The sequence below is a fragment of the Dromaius novaehollandiae genome, chromosome 1 (assembly GCF_036370855.1).
Source record: "Dromaius novaehollandiae isolate bDroNov1 chromosome 1, bDroNov1.hap1, whole genome shotgun sequence".
NCBI classification, from domain to species: domain Eukaryota; kingdom Metazoa; phylum Chordata; class Aves; order Casuariiformes; family Dromaiidae; genus Dromaius; species Dromaius novaehollandiae.
Genome location: NC_088098.1, coordinates 146,005,687 through 146,018,670, shown reverse-complemented (window position 1 = coordinate 146,018,670; position 12,984 = coordinate 146,005,687). Strand labels below are relative to the sequence as shown.

At 41.8% G+C, this 12,984-nt stretch overlaps 2 protein-coding genes across 3 annotated transcripts in view; both read right to left on the bottom strand.

Moving 5' to 3' along the window:
- CYFIP1 (cytoplasmic FMR1 interacting protein 1) overlaps positions 1-6,299 on the bottom strand; it is an 82,751-nt gene extending 76,452 nt beyond the window's left edge. For both annotated transcript variants that reach the window (XM_064501709.1, XM_064501707.1), the window contains exon 1: positions 6,070-6,299. In XM_064501709.1, coding sequence (XP_064357779.1) covers positions 6,070-6,284 — 215 coding nt within the window. In that variant the 5' untranslated portion in view covers positions 6,285-6,299. The remainder of the gene's footprint in view (positions 1-6,069) is intronic.
- Positions 6,300-9,450: 3,151 nt separating this feature from the next.
- TUBGCP5 (tubulin gamma complex component 5) overlaps positions 9,451-12,984 on the bottom strand; it is a 30,393-nt gene continuing 26,859 nt past the window's right edge. The window contains exons 24-25 of the transcript XR_003259619.2: positions 12,380-12,514; positions 9,451-9,575 (exon numbers count right to left, since the gene is read on the bottom strand). The gene's annotated coding sequence lies outside the window, so the exon portion shown is untranslated. The remainder of the gene's footprint in view (positions 9,576-12,379; positions 12,515-12,984) is intronic.

The window sequence follows — 12,984 nt, the reverse complement described above, 5'->3', positions numbered from 1 at the left end:
AAACTTTACATTCAGAATATAAAATTCAGCACACTCCCCCTATCAATTTAATATATGTCAGTGAATCCTCTCAAAGTAATGAGAGCTACACTCTAAGAAGACAATAAATCAATTTCAGGTTTACAGCATTTTTGTCCCTTGCCAGTAAGTCTCCATGGCCCTACCAGAATTGTTTTTAAATGACGTATAGCCACATTTTTATCTCAATTCCTGAAAGCCTCTTGCATGCCTGAAGTGCATAAAGGTAAGCATCTCCGAAAGCTCCCTGTACCGTTTACACACAGCTAACTTTTGCGCTTCATTTGGCCTGAATCACTACACAGAAGGACATTCTACTCTTGGGACTCATGTCCTAGCAAACCACAGTACGGCTTTCAAAAACTGAGGATTTTTTTCTAAAACTAACAGCACTGTTTTAATAGTAATTTTTTTTTTAATATTTTACTCATTCAGAAGAGCACTGCAGAGGCATAATATTGCTAATTGTCTGTAGAAACACAGTCGCCTAGTAAGCAAAAGTCTACACACCGTCTGAAGTCTCAGGATGCCTTTTGGGAAGGGGGAAGCAGCAAAGCCATTTTTGTTCCAAATCAGCAATACCAGACTCTAAAAGTCAAAATACTTGACTGAACTTTTACATTTTTTTTTTGTACTGAGCTGGATTTTAAATCAAAAGCTACTTTTAAACACAGAAATAGTACCAGTTTGACTAAAATATCTTCTAATTTATTTTTCAGATAGAGCAGCGTACATTTTTTTGTTTAATGGACTTTAAATGGCCTTGTTTGGTCCTTTCATTACCTCCTAATCAACATTCCCATAAAGCAGGCCTGCAGAAACCAATCCTATGACAGGCTCACTGAGACACACGCTATTAAACCAGGAAAATCTTACTATAATATTATTAAACTGGGAAAACCTACCTCCCAGCATCTGGCCCAGCCTCGCAGTCCCACCCCGCACCACCTAACTGCCTCGTAAAGCAGGAGCACACACTGATTGGGGGCAAGGGGACACCACGCTGGCTGCCAGGGCACACACTTCTCACAAATGCAAAACCAGCAGTGCCAGTTCCCCGCAAGTCAGTAGTAGCCCACTATTTGAAATAAGAATAGCATTAAGGTTAAAAGGAACAGTAACTTTCCTCCTAGGGTTTAGCAGTACCCACTCTCCAGGAAAGGAGATTCACTTTAAATTGTGCCCAGACACCTCTTGTGCCAGGGCACCTAAACCAGAAATGCACATGTGGAGCCACGCAACCGCTGCTCAGCTCAAGGCTTGTCACGTTCACATCTCTCAGGCTATGGGAATGAGTCCAACAAGGACCTCACTCCAGGATGCTGAGGATACCAAACCCATGGCTGGTGTGTCCTGGCAGCTTCAGCAGCTCCTACAGCAACCAAGAGGCCCCCAGGAAAGCGCCCACCATCGGCTCCTTCCCCTCTGAAGGGATTCCCACTCCTAAGGCATTCCTGCTCCAAGGGCACTCGCCAAGCTGGATACCTTGCAGGACCACACACATTAGCCCTTTCGGGGTCCTCAACAGCAGGGGCAAGCAGGACGCTAGCTGAAGCTAGACGCACAAGCACTGCATAAGCACTGCTCCTAGCTTGGTCCCCCAGGAAGACCATCTCCCCAGGAAGGGGACCACGATCTCCCCCAGGGATGCTTGGAGAGCTGGGGCCTCCCCAGCTCCCTCTGCACTCAGCTCCACTGCAGGTAACTTTAAATCACCTCCCTACTACATATGGTCTTTTCTAGAAAGGCGACGCAGGTATAAAATCACTTATTATTCAGCTGATGGTCAGCCTGGGGTGTGTGTAAGCATTCACCATGGAAGGATTTTTCTACAGAGATGACAAACAGCCTAGCAACTATTCATACCACATCCACTTTTACCACCACCCTACTTTTTCCAGCTAGCAGAAGCTTAAGACAGTCACATTTCCCAAAAACCACAGAGTTGTTTGAAGACACGATCTTTTCTACAATGTAAATCTTTATGAATCTGCATATATTTCTACATATAACACAAGTGAACAGTAAAAAGTACATATGGACATTGAGGAAAATCTTTTAAGTCCTGTACAGAAAAATGAGCCTCAGGTTTTTCTGTAGGTGTGTTTAAGAAAGATAAGGAGTAACTACCCAAAAGATTAGTGCTTTGGTGCCAATAGGTATAAACTTTATCTGCCAGTTTGCACCTTCTGCCTTCCTCAAGCAAGCTGCATCAATGCATCATATTTTCATTTTACCACTAGGAATACAGATGATGTGGATTAACCCAAGTATACTTAAAGCAAGCAAATCAATACACATTCTCACCTACCAGTATTACATAGCACAGTGCACCCTTGAAGCCTACAAATGTCAGCTTCCAAGGCCAGATATATACTAAAGAAGAATCTTAAACTGACACTTAGTAGTTTAAAATATAAGTATCATTACTAAATTCTCAGCAAGATTTGCGGGCATACAATCCTATTTCAGTATTTTGAAGTGTCTATCTTCCCCGCTACTGTGTCAGAGCTACACAGATGCACAAAAAGAGACTAATATACATGGCTTTATTTGTTATGTATCCAAATAACAACGTAGCAAAACACTAACAAAACCCACTGAGAGAATTAGGTGATTTAGGTGGTCAGAAGTCACTTAGAACAAGTTACCTGTTATAAATATCAATAGTTTTGAAATCTTTTTTTTTTTCCTACTTGCTATTAAATTATAAACTAATATAATTGAGGGCATGTCCAAATGGAATCTCAGAACTGTTTAAATGAATCACATTCCCAACTGCATGCATTTATTCATCTGAACCATTTCCACTGGCCATTCACACTTAGCTTGAGTTAAGCTTCTCCAGCATCCCCTGTAGGAAAACAAGCACTTAACTTGGTTCAAGAATAATCGCTTACTCAGCTGGGACTTGCCATAGTAACCACAGCTATTTAAAAATATATAAACAATAAAAAAATCAGAAATTCACACTTATCACAGTTTCAAGAGAAGCCAAATCAATCGTATGGTTGACTTGCAAATCGCTACGGGATAACTGTATGAGTATGCTGTCCAACATCAAAGTTTACTTTACTTGTTGGTACAGTACTGGAACCACATTAAGAACTTACCCTCAAAACGCAGAACAATGACTGTAAAATGAAACTGTCCTGACTCACACAAAAGTTTATTTGGAAATTATCCTCAAACTATTTTTCTCTTGTATAACACTGCAAGTGATTCTAGCAACTTTCGGGCAAAGGATGAATAAAACTGAATCCAAGAAAAGGAGCTTTGTGAAGGGTTTTGTTCTATCTTACATAACTTCCAAGCAGTTAAATAAGGGTTATGAAGTTTTCGTCCTTTAAGCAAGCCTTAGTTTGAATATCTTTAAAAGCTTTGAGAAATTAAACAAAAAATAAAAACCAGCCGATTCTGAAAACAGAGTTCTCAGAAGATCATGAATCCTGCTCTAGGGAACTGAAGTCACCTTCCAAGCCACCTTTCTCTCAGAATGAATAGACGGACAAAACATTAACCAAAGTAAGGTGGATATCAGACAAACTTCTAACGTAAAACATGCAGCTGGAAGAGGTATCTGTTCATTCTTCAATTATATTTTAAGGTCTATACAGTGGGTCAAGAGAGTTTGTGGGTTCAAGCCCAGGGGCAGATTTCCACCTCAAGAAAACCGAAAAAAGAAAGAAGAAAAAGAATTTTGTTATGAATGCTTTTGATATTACACATACATAAGTACATTAAAGAATGAAAAATTTTTGTAAAGTCAAACAGTCAAGGGTTAAGAAATGAAAAGTTTGGTTTACAGAACATTCATTTTCTTTTAGTACAGCTTTTTGCAATTTATGTAGTTCAGCTCCTCTTAGTAGATACTGCAATATTTAAACCTCAGAAATTTTATGTTAACTCTACTGAACACATCAAACACTACTTCTCTACTCTCTCTCGTGATCATGACCCTTAGCAGTAATTGGCCAAACCCAAGGTCAGTGAACAAAATGCACGAGGTCTTACTAATCTTCAGCACAGGAGTTCTGTCCATTTTTCTTAAGATTCTGGGCTTTTTCTTCCTTCTAAATAACAGTAATGCCAATAACAATTTAGGTCTAACAATCTAAAAACCACGAAGTACAACTGAGATATTCTATCAACCACATCACTGTCCTTACAGGAAAAAAAAATCCAAGTTGCTTTTACAGAGAAACATTACTGTAAATTTCTTACCAGACAAGATGAGTGAGCTTTAATGATACTGCAATTAAGCCTTCCAACTGTACCACAACTTTTCCAAATGCTGTTTCCAAATACCTCCTTCTTCCAGGCAACTAGGGAAATAATGGCTGCCTATACCAGCTAGACTTCACACACAGGCAAGTTAGTTGAGAATGCTTAAAGAGCCTTTTATATAAAGTCAGGAAGAACTCTGTGCTTAAAAAAACAAAAATAGTTTTTTAAAAGGGCAAAAGTAGGAGTTAGATAAATCCAAGAACCAGACAGGACACTGCTGTGAGGACTAACAACACAGGTTCAAGCCTATAGCTCAGAGATACTCAGCCTGAGCATAGAGCAGTTTGTAAATATGTAATTAATATAAACATAAACCAAAGACTGTGAAATTATGTCACAGTATTATCAGAAGTTCCCATATGAAAAACATACTAACCAATGACGCTGTATGCCTAAGTTTTCAGTAAGTTTATTGTAACAAAGCTTTGGCGAATAAGTAAATGAAACGCAATAAGGACCAGAGATGCTCATTAGAGAACCTGAACTTTACGTCTCCCACAGTTTATAGGAAAGTGTTGTTTGATCTGCTAATTAAGGACAAATTCTTCTAGACACCTTTCCTCTCTCCTCCAACATAAGCGCTTCAGCAACCACTTCAGGCAGATCCACTACATTCCACGAGGACTGCTTCCTTGTAATACGTTTCCCCGACACAAATAACAATTTACATGCCTAAACACTACTCAAACCTATCATCAAATGGTGCAGGAATAAAAATTAAGGCAATGAGAGCTAGAAAGGTAGAAACTATTAAGAGCCTTCCTGATGAACTAGAGAAATACATGAAATCCATTTCGGCATTAATCTATTTGCTCATCATAGGCATATATAAAAGCTACATGGTTATCAGAATGCCTACCAGGGAATTACGTACTTACGTTGCTATTCTCGCTAAAAAGTAATTATTTTAATTAGAGGCTACTCAACTGCCTCAAAAGTCCTACTCTGGTTATTTAGACAGATGCTCAGTCATCTCCCTCAGCTGAAAAGTAGGATGAATTTGCACTTGGATTCTTACTTATTGTTTTCCACATAATCTGCTACTGAACACCAGACAATAATGGGGAGCAAAGCTCTAACAATCCCTGTGTTGCAAACAAAACATATGGACTCCATTGAGCGAGGACAACTAAAACCCCACACAAGGAACTGACTTCAAACCACTTTCAAGTAATTCTCTGTGAGGATCTGTACACTTTTTGGCCTATCCCCGAAGAGGCAGCATGCCTGCCCGTTGCCAAACACAGGTTTGCAGGTACCGGAGAGGGCAGCACCGCACCTTCTCCCCTGGACCCTGCCAGGGGCCTGCCAGCAGCAAACTGCTCCTATACATATATATAGCCGAATGTGCTATACAAGGCAGCTAGCAGCACAAATTTACCAATTTCAGCATCTAGAGCACAGGAAATATTTCTGCTACATTTAAAGAGGCACCTAACAGCTTCGGAGCCACCACCACTCAGATGATGGGATTAAAAATAAAACCAAAAACAAACAAACGCGGGCAGGCAACAATACCGAACCAGAGCCCACCCGCAGACCCGGTGCCTGCGAGCGGGCGGGACAGGGCGGCCGGCCGGCGCGGCGCGCGCAGCCCCCGGGCCCGCCCGCGACGCGGCCTGCGCCCCGCGGCGGGTAACCGCGCACGGGCCGCGCCGGGGGTGAAGCAGCGCCCGCAGCCGCGGAGGCGCCGCTCCTCCCCCCCGCCCCGCCGGCGGGCCCGCAGCCCCCGCGCCGCCCCGAGCCGGGGGAAGCGCCGCTCACCCGCTGGCCGGCGGCTCCCGGGAGCGCCGCGCCGGGAGGGCTGCCCGCCGAGGAGGGGCTCGGCTCGGCGCCGCCGCCGGGGGGTCGCGTCGGCCCGGCGGCTCCTCTCCCTGGGCCGCGCCTGGCTCGGAGTTTCCTGTCTGAGTCACTTCGACTGGGAACTGCGCAGGGAAACACCCTTCCTGCCGCTCCAGCTCCTCCTCCCGTCGCCCCATCCCAAACCTGCCGCCCCCGGCTAGCGCCCTCCCCGGCCGGGCCCCGCCTCCCGCCGCCACCGCCTCCCCGGCCTGCGCCGCGCCTTCGGGGCTGGAGGTGCACGGCGGCCGCCGGGGCCCCTCAGCTGCCGCGGAGACGTTTCCCTTTCTCGCTCCTTTCCCTTTTTTCCCTTGCCATAATGCCGTTCGGGAGATGTGAGGTATAAATACAGATATAAGCACACGGTGACTCCTCATAGCTGCACATAAGCCAGAGCAAATCGATCGTTCTGCAGAATGACCCAGCCCCGCGCGGTTGGCCCAGTGCGGTACAGGGCCCAGGGACATCCCGGGGATGGTGGTGCTGTGTGCGAAGCCCGCGCACCGGTGCTTTCGGCGTCGCACCTAACATGTGCTCCCTTCACGGGTTTGGCAGGACCGCGAGAGAATGAGTCCCAGCATAAAGGAGCCGAGTCTAATCTTAACCAAAAGGGATTCGATAGAAAACCCTTTAAAATATTACCTCTAGATGGTGCTCATGTATGCCTTTTTCATAGCTGAAATGCCATTGTTAATTGAAACTAAAAACAGAAAAACAAAAAGGCTAATCTCACTCTCAACAACCTCCAAATTTAATTTTTCTGAAAAGCAGTGTCATGTACATGCTCGTCTATTTTAAAATGTACTTACCCTTCTCACATTTTCCTTTTATTTCACACTCTATTTTTGGTCTATTTCTTAAATTAAGATTCATCTACTTGACGCCGTACCACAAAAAGAAACAACTTTTTCAGTTAAGTTTGTCACCGAAACTGGTCTTTCTATCCACTATTCTACCGTAGACAGAATACACATCTACTACATCATCTAGGGATTACAGTCAATTCAGAGCATGGAAAAAATAGAATTGTTTGGAAGCTTCCTCAAAGCCTGCTTTGTATTTCACTACTTTAATTCACATCTACATTCACATTTATCTGCTTCTGAAAATCCTCCCTTGCTCATTAGCAACCTGCATAATTTTGCTATAGCAAGCAATTTTGTCATCTCTGTTTTCAACAGCTGCTGGTGAGACACTGTGCTATTAATGCTTTTTGTGCTGAGAACAGAATAATTATTCCTTTCCTTGCTCTATTGTTTTTTTCAAACAAATTTCCACTGTATTAAATTTCCTTAAATAGCCTTTTTTTAATAGCATCTACAAGAAAGCCTTTGGGAAGTGGGAATAAGTTGCTAAACCCACTAATTCTCATGACTTGAAGTACTGTTTTATCAGTCTATTCCACCCATTCCACAACATCAAGAATTTCAACAGCTTGGGGAGAAATCATACACCATTTCAAAATGCTGTTGTTACTGTCTCATGATGTTGATGACAAACCTTCACAGTCATATTTTTTACAGTGCTGCAATTTAGTCCATTGGTATATGAAACAGTTTAGCTTCTAGGATGTGGTTGGTTATTCTTCTCTGACTGCTTGTGCACATACATAATGTATTTTGAGTACATATACCGAATGAATGAATTTCATCCATCACAGTTCCTTATCATCTTAGCCTCTAAATCCAGGTCAAGCAAAAACTATAAAAGACTACCACAGCTGGATCCTTCAAGTTTCTAAAATGACAGCTGACACTGTTCAGTGCAATCCTGCTTATGCTCTCTTCCACAAATGGCACTTGAGGCAATCAGGTCACTAAAGTGAAGAGTAACTCATGAAGAATAACTCACCTTTGTAAGATAGGGTTGTGCATGTTTGCTTGTGCTTGATTAGTGCATACTCACAGCGGCTTTATCTTAATGCAACCACTTGGCCTAAATCAGCAGCAAGGCCTCAGTTACCATGCCACAACAGAGCCCCAAGGGAGGCTTGAAGCACACTCAATTTCTGCAAGGCCTGGACAGGGAGCTGCTCCAATCAGAGCTAGAAAATCTGATCAATGGCAGCTTGTCCCCACAGGGGTGTTTCTTCTTAGTGCTCCTGTGCAAGACTGCCACTGGAGCCCCCATGCTTGCAAAAAGTCATCTGGTGCCTGGAGTGCTGCTTTGCAAAAACGTCAGACCCTGCCAAGCAGCACCACACTGCCCTAATAACAACTTCTCCTACGACTGCCTGATGCCCCAGGGTCTCGCCATGTTCCCTCTAAAGGAACGGAGAGGGCGTAGGAGCTACTGCCCACTACTGGGGCAACCTGCCTTTTACTGACAATCCTGTACTCAAGTTTGTAGCTACCCATAAGGTCAGAATAAAAATACTGATAATAATTAAGCAGCTAGTCAAGACTTGCATCACTTTTCTGTTGTTTGGTATTGGAATTGAAGGACAATCACATCACAAGAACGGATGTGTATGTTCTCCCGTAACAGTAAGGCATGCTTGTCAGAATTAATTTGGAAAGAGCCTTCAAAGCATTTCAGCTGCCAGACTCAGTTCTGAAATGCCTCACAACTCCCTGCTCACTCCACTTTTGTGCAATTTAAATACTGGGATGACAGTACTGGATTAAAGGAGCAAAGATATAGAGGTCTCCTTGACCCACTTCTGCTATTACATTTTCTTTCTTCTAGGCCTGACTTTGAATGCTCTTATTCACTCTTGCTACATTGAATGTGGGCCTCTTCTGGGCCTAGTTATAGTTACAGAGATATAACTATAACTGTACCTACCTGATCAAGTCACTAACTGACCTTCTATCCACTGGAAGACAGCTGTGGTTTTTATGGGGCCAACAGCTAGAATTAGAAACTCAACAGCCCTTTCTGGGTGATAAAATATTTATTTCAACCTGGTATTTGAGCCCACATCTGTCAGTTACAGCACTAATGTATCATGCTGTTGACAATTTGTGTACCCTACACCTAAACCAGCTGAACAGCAGATGATATGGTGGTATCAAGCTTGGTCCAATTCTTTGTTGATTAGGTAAAGCCCCTGTTCAGGGCACTATGATAGATACAGACAACCACAAGACTGTTTCCTGAATTCCTGCTGTTTTCATTACATTTTGATTTCTTTATCTGAGCTTTACAGTATTTATCCAAAGTCTATGAAAGAAAAGCTTCCATAGGAGTCTTAAGGTCCTGCCACTAGCTGTCTGCTTATGTACTGCCTGGTTTCACATCTTTCCACTCAGAGAAGCTTAATAGCTTATCTACACATTCTTTACCTGTTAATTCAACAGAGATCTTTCCATCCTCATAAAGGAGGTAAGACGACACAGGAAACTGCCATGATCCAATTCAGAAAGGCATTCATGAAGCCATGATCAGCAATGGCTCCAGTGAGCCCAAGAATTGGAAACCATGCAATGCTGCAAACAAAGAAAATAGGTAATTGTCTATAAATTAGTTAAAAACGGAAACCACACCTCTGGCAACATGTCAACCACCTGTCCATGCTCTGAAGGGCTGGACAGGATTTTGGCAGAATTAGTCAGCACAGACTTCATTTTGTATCATATGTGGCTAATAGTTTAAAGCACAAGACGACCACAAAAACATTATACATTCCCACACTACATACAACAAAACTTGTTGCAGCTCTCAGGAAGAGAAAAACATGTGTACATGGCACAGTATGCAGAGAGCTTAAGCAGAAGAGACCAAGTAACAAGCAACATCTGTCTCAAAGAGGTCTCAATGAGCAGACTGCTCAGAAAATGAAAATCTGCCCATGGCAGGAAGCCTGGCCAGCTTATGATGAATATTAGTAACTCCTTCCAACAACAGACTACAGCCAAGAGCTTTCTGATGCACAAGGCCTTACGAAAATAAAAACTGATCTGGTCATCCACATCTATCTCTAATCCCACCAAAAAAAAAATTTTCTGCCCCTGAGAGCAAATATGTCACTAGTAGCACAGTTGCCAATAAAAGCATGTTGCACATTTGAAAATAGCCATCAGCACATGATGAGATGTGCCGCTATCTTTTGATTTCCTTCCTGGTGCTGAATGCCACCATTTCAAATGGATATGAGTTTCCTAGTTCTGCTTTCCAATGCTAGACAAAAATACCATCCTCCTGTTCAATACCTTCTGTTGCTCCTTGCCAGCTCTAAAGGCTTTAACTCCCTCTGTCTGTATGATAGGCCCATGTCCCCCTGCTCCACTTTCCAAGAACGCTACATGCTGAGCTGACAACCACACCAGAGTCCATCCACCAACTTCCCTGACAGGCATGAATGATTATAAATCCCTCCTTGACTCTTATCAGAAATTACATGCATTTTGATCATGTAAGAAATCTGTACAGAAGGCGTGTTTGTTATGCAACTCATTATTAAAACTGTATCAGATTTCTGTACAATCTTTAAAAGCATTCTTTATTCTATACAAGTCATTATCAAGGCAGACAGCACTCTATTAGGGATTTAGCACTGCAACATATAGCTTGCCTTGCCTCAAAGAGCTACGTTCTTCTGACTTCGCAGTGTCAGGAAGCAGAATTAACAGCATCAATACATACATCTTTTATCATCCTTACTAGCTTTAATGCACAAATACTTTTGTTGTGTTTCAGGGTCACATGTTCCAACATCCAAGCAGCAGTTCAAATGTAACCCCTCACTTGGCCTCATCTGGGCTGACCTCCCTCCTTACACTATCCTTATCTTCACCCCAGCCCTGCCCCTCTAATCTATTAGTTATATTAGTTATCTAGCCCCATGACCTGTGGTTTTGTACAGCTTTTCCAGCAATAAATGCAGTGCAGCAACGAGCCACTGCATAATCCAATAAACGTGAATTTATCAATGAGGGAAGGGTTTTTTTGTTTATTTTGGGGGTGGGGGGGATGGGATTTTCTTTTTTTTTTTTTTTTTTGGCAAGTGTGCCAAAGAATATAGGATGAAAGCTGGAAAACTTGTAAATCTCTAAGTCTTTTAAGATTGAAAAGCAGCTGGGGGAGGATTTTTATTATTTTTAATCAGCCTGCGATCTGGAGATGCTAGCTTTAATCCATGCTACTATGGAAAACATACAATCAATAACTACTTTTTATATTTCTTGATTGTATCAATAGCTTGACACAAGCAAAGGTCCTCAAGGACATTAGTTAGATAGAAGGTGACCTAGTGGTTAATTTGAGATTATGAAAGCTAAAGAACTAGGGAATTTATGAAAGCTTTGATAAAGTATGGCCCAGAGATGATACAAGTTTACAGGAAAGAAAGGAGAACAAAGAAGAGAAGATAAAAAGACTGAACCAGATAGAGAAGGGGCTTTATCTTGGGACTTTTATGACAGAATGAACCCAGAGTTAAAGCAGGCAAATAAATACGAAGATGGTATCTAGATGGAACCATGACAGCACCCAATAACGCAGTATGTTCTTTCCCAAATAATTTTAGAACAGATATAATATCATACCTTGAATACTATAAGCTTTTCTAATACCATCTAACCAAGTCCTTACTTTTAAGTACCCAAATCTGTGCTTGCTCTTCCACCCGTATCAGTGCTGCTTTATAAAAACGTTCACTTCTCCCCTGTACATAATTTCAAATACTTTTTTCTCATTTTTCAAAATCCCATGCAGGCCTTTTTGTGCCTTAGCATAAAGTAGGATAATCTGGCTGAGAGCAGGATCTAAACAGTTTTTTCTCCATCTGTTTTCAAGTCTTCTAGGATAAGAATAATCTATATATGACTATAAACCTGATTATCTTACATTTCCTCCAATAATTCATCAAAATCTTTCTCCCCATAATCATTCAAAGAATGATTTTTTTAAACTATAAAATATAAATAATTGTTTCTTATTTTATACTTTCTAGATCTAGCATCTAGATCTAGCATTTGGGTCAAAGGACATACTTTTTCTCATTTAATATCAAAAGGCCAGTCAATATTTATGAAAGCAACAGCCATGAGCTCAGAAAGAGATCGACTAATCAAAAAAAAAATTCTCAGGAAATTTTAAAAATCTGCCACCTACTGGATTTCTTTTAAACATAGTTTCAAATTAGACCATACCTCTTAAAAGCTTAGAATGCTCAGTTTTAACATGTTTTGCTGGGTATTTTAAGCTTTCCTTTAGCTAGACTTGATCAGTTAGGAAACAAAGACTATGACAGAGCCCACTTAAATCTAATAACACATGCAATAAATCATACCTGTTTTTTTCTAACATCTACAAAATTGCTTGTTTGAAATCCCAGGAGTATGAGAAAAGTGCACGCAAACATTAGGTCTCTTCCATCAAAGAGGAGACGGTCCCAAAGTCAAGACTCAAGTAAACTCAGCGATAACTGATAAAAACAGGAATTTAAAAACACGGTAAAAAAATGTCAGGAAATCATAGACACAGGACAGAATCCAAGCAATGACACTGCTCTATGAAGAAATCAGAAAACGCTACACAGAAGTTTGAGTGAACGAATAGCTAAAATACTCCAAACCAAAATCCTCTTTTTTCTGACTAGGGAAATGGTCATTTTAACTGATGTCAGGGAGCTGGTGAAAAAGTCTTGGTGGCATCACAGGGGATACACAGCAAAATAAAGGATTTATTCTTCTGAGGTTTCAAGGAAGGAGGGAGGGAGGGAGGCAGGCCATAAGATAGAATCAAAGATATTCAGCAGCTGAGTCTTACTGCCCCACAAAAAGCTAAGCATCAAGGATGTTCGTGACTAGAATCAGCCAACATTGCCAGAGCCAGATTTTCCATTCTGCTTTTGTGACCACGGAAGAGCAAACGAATATTGGAGGTTGGCTGAGA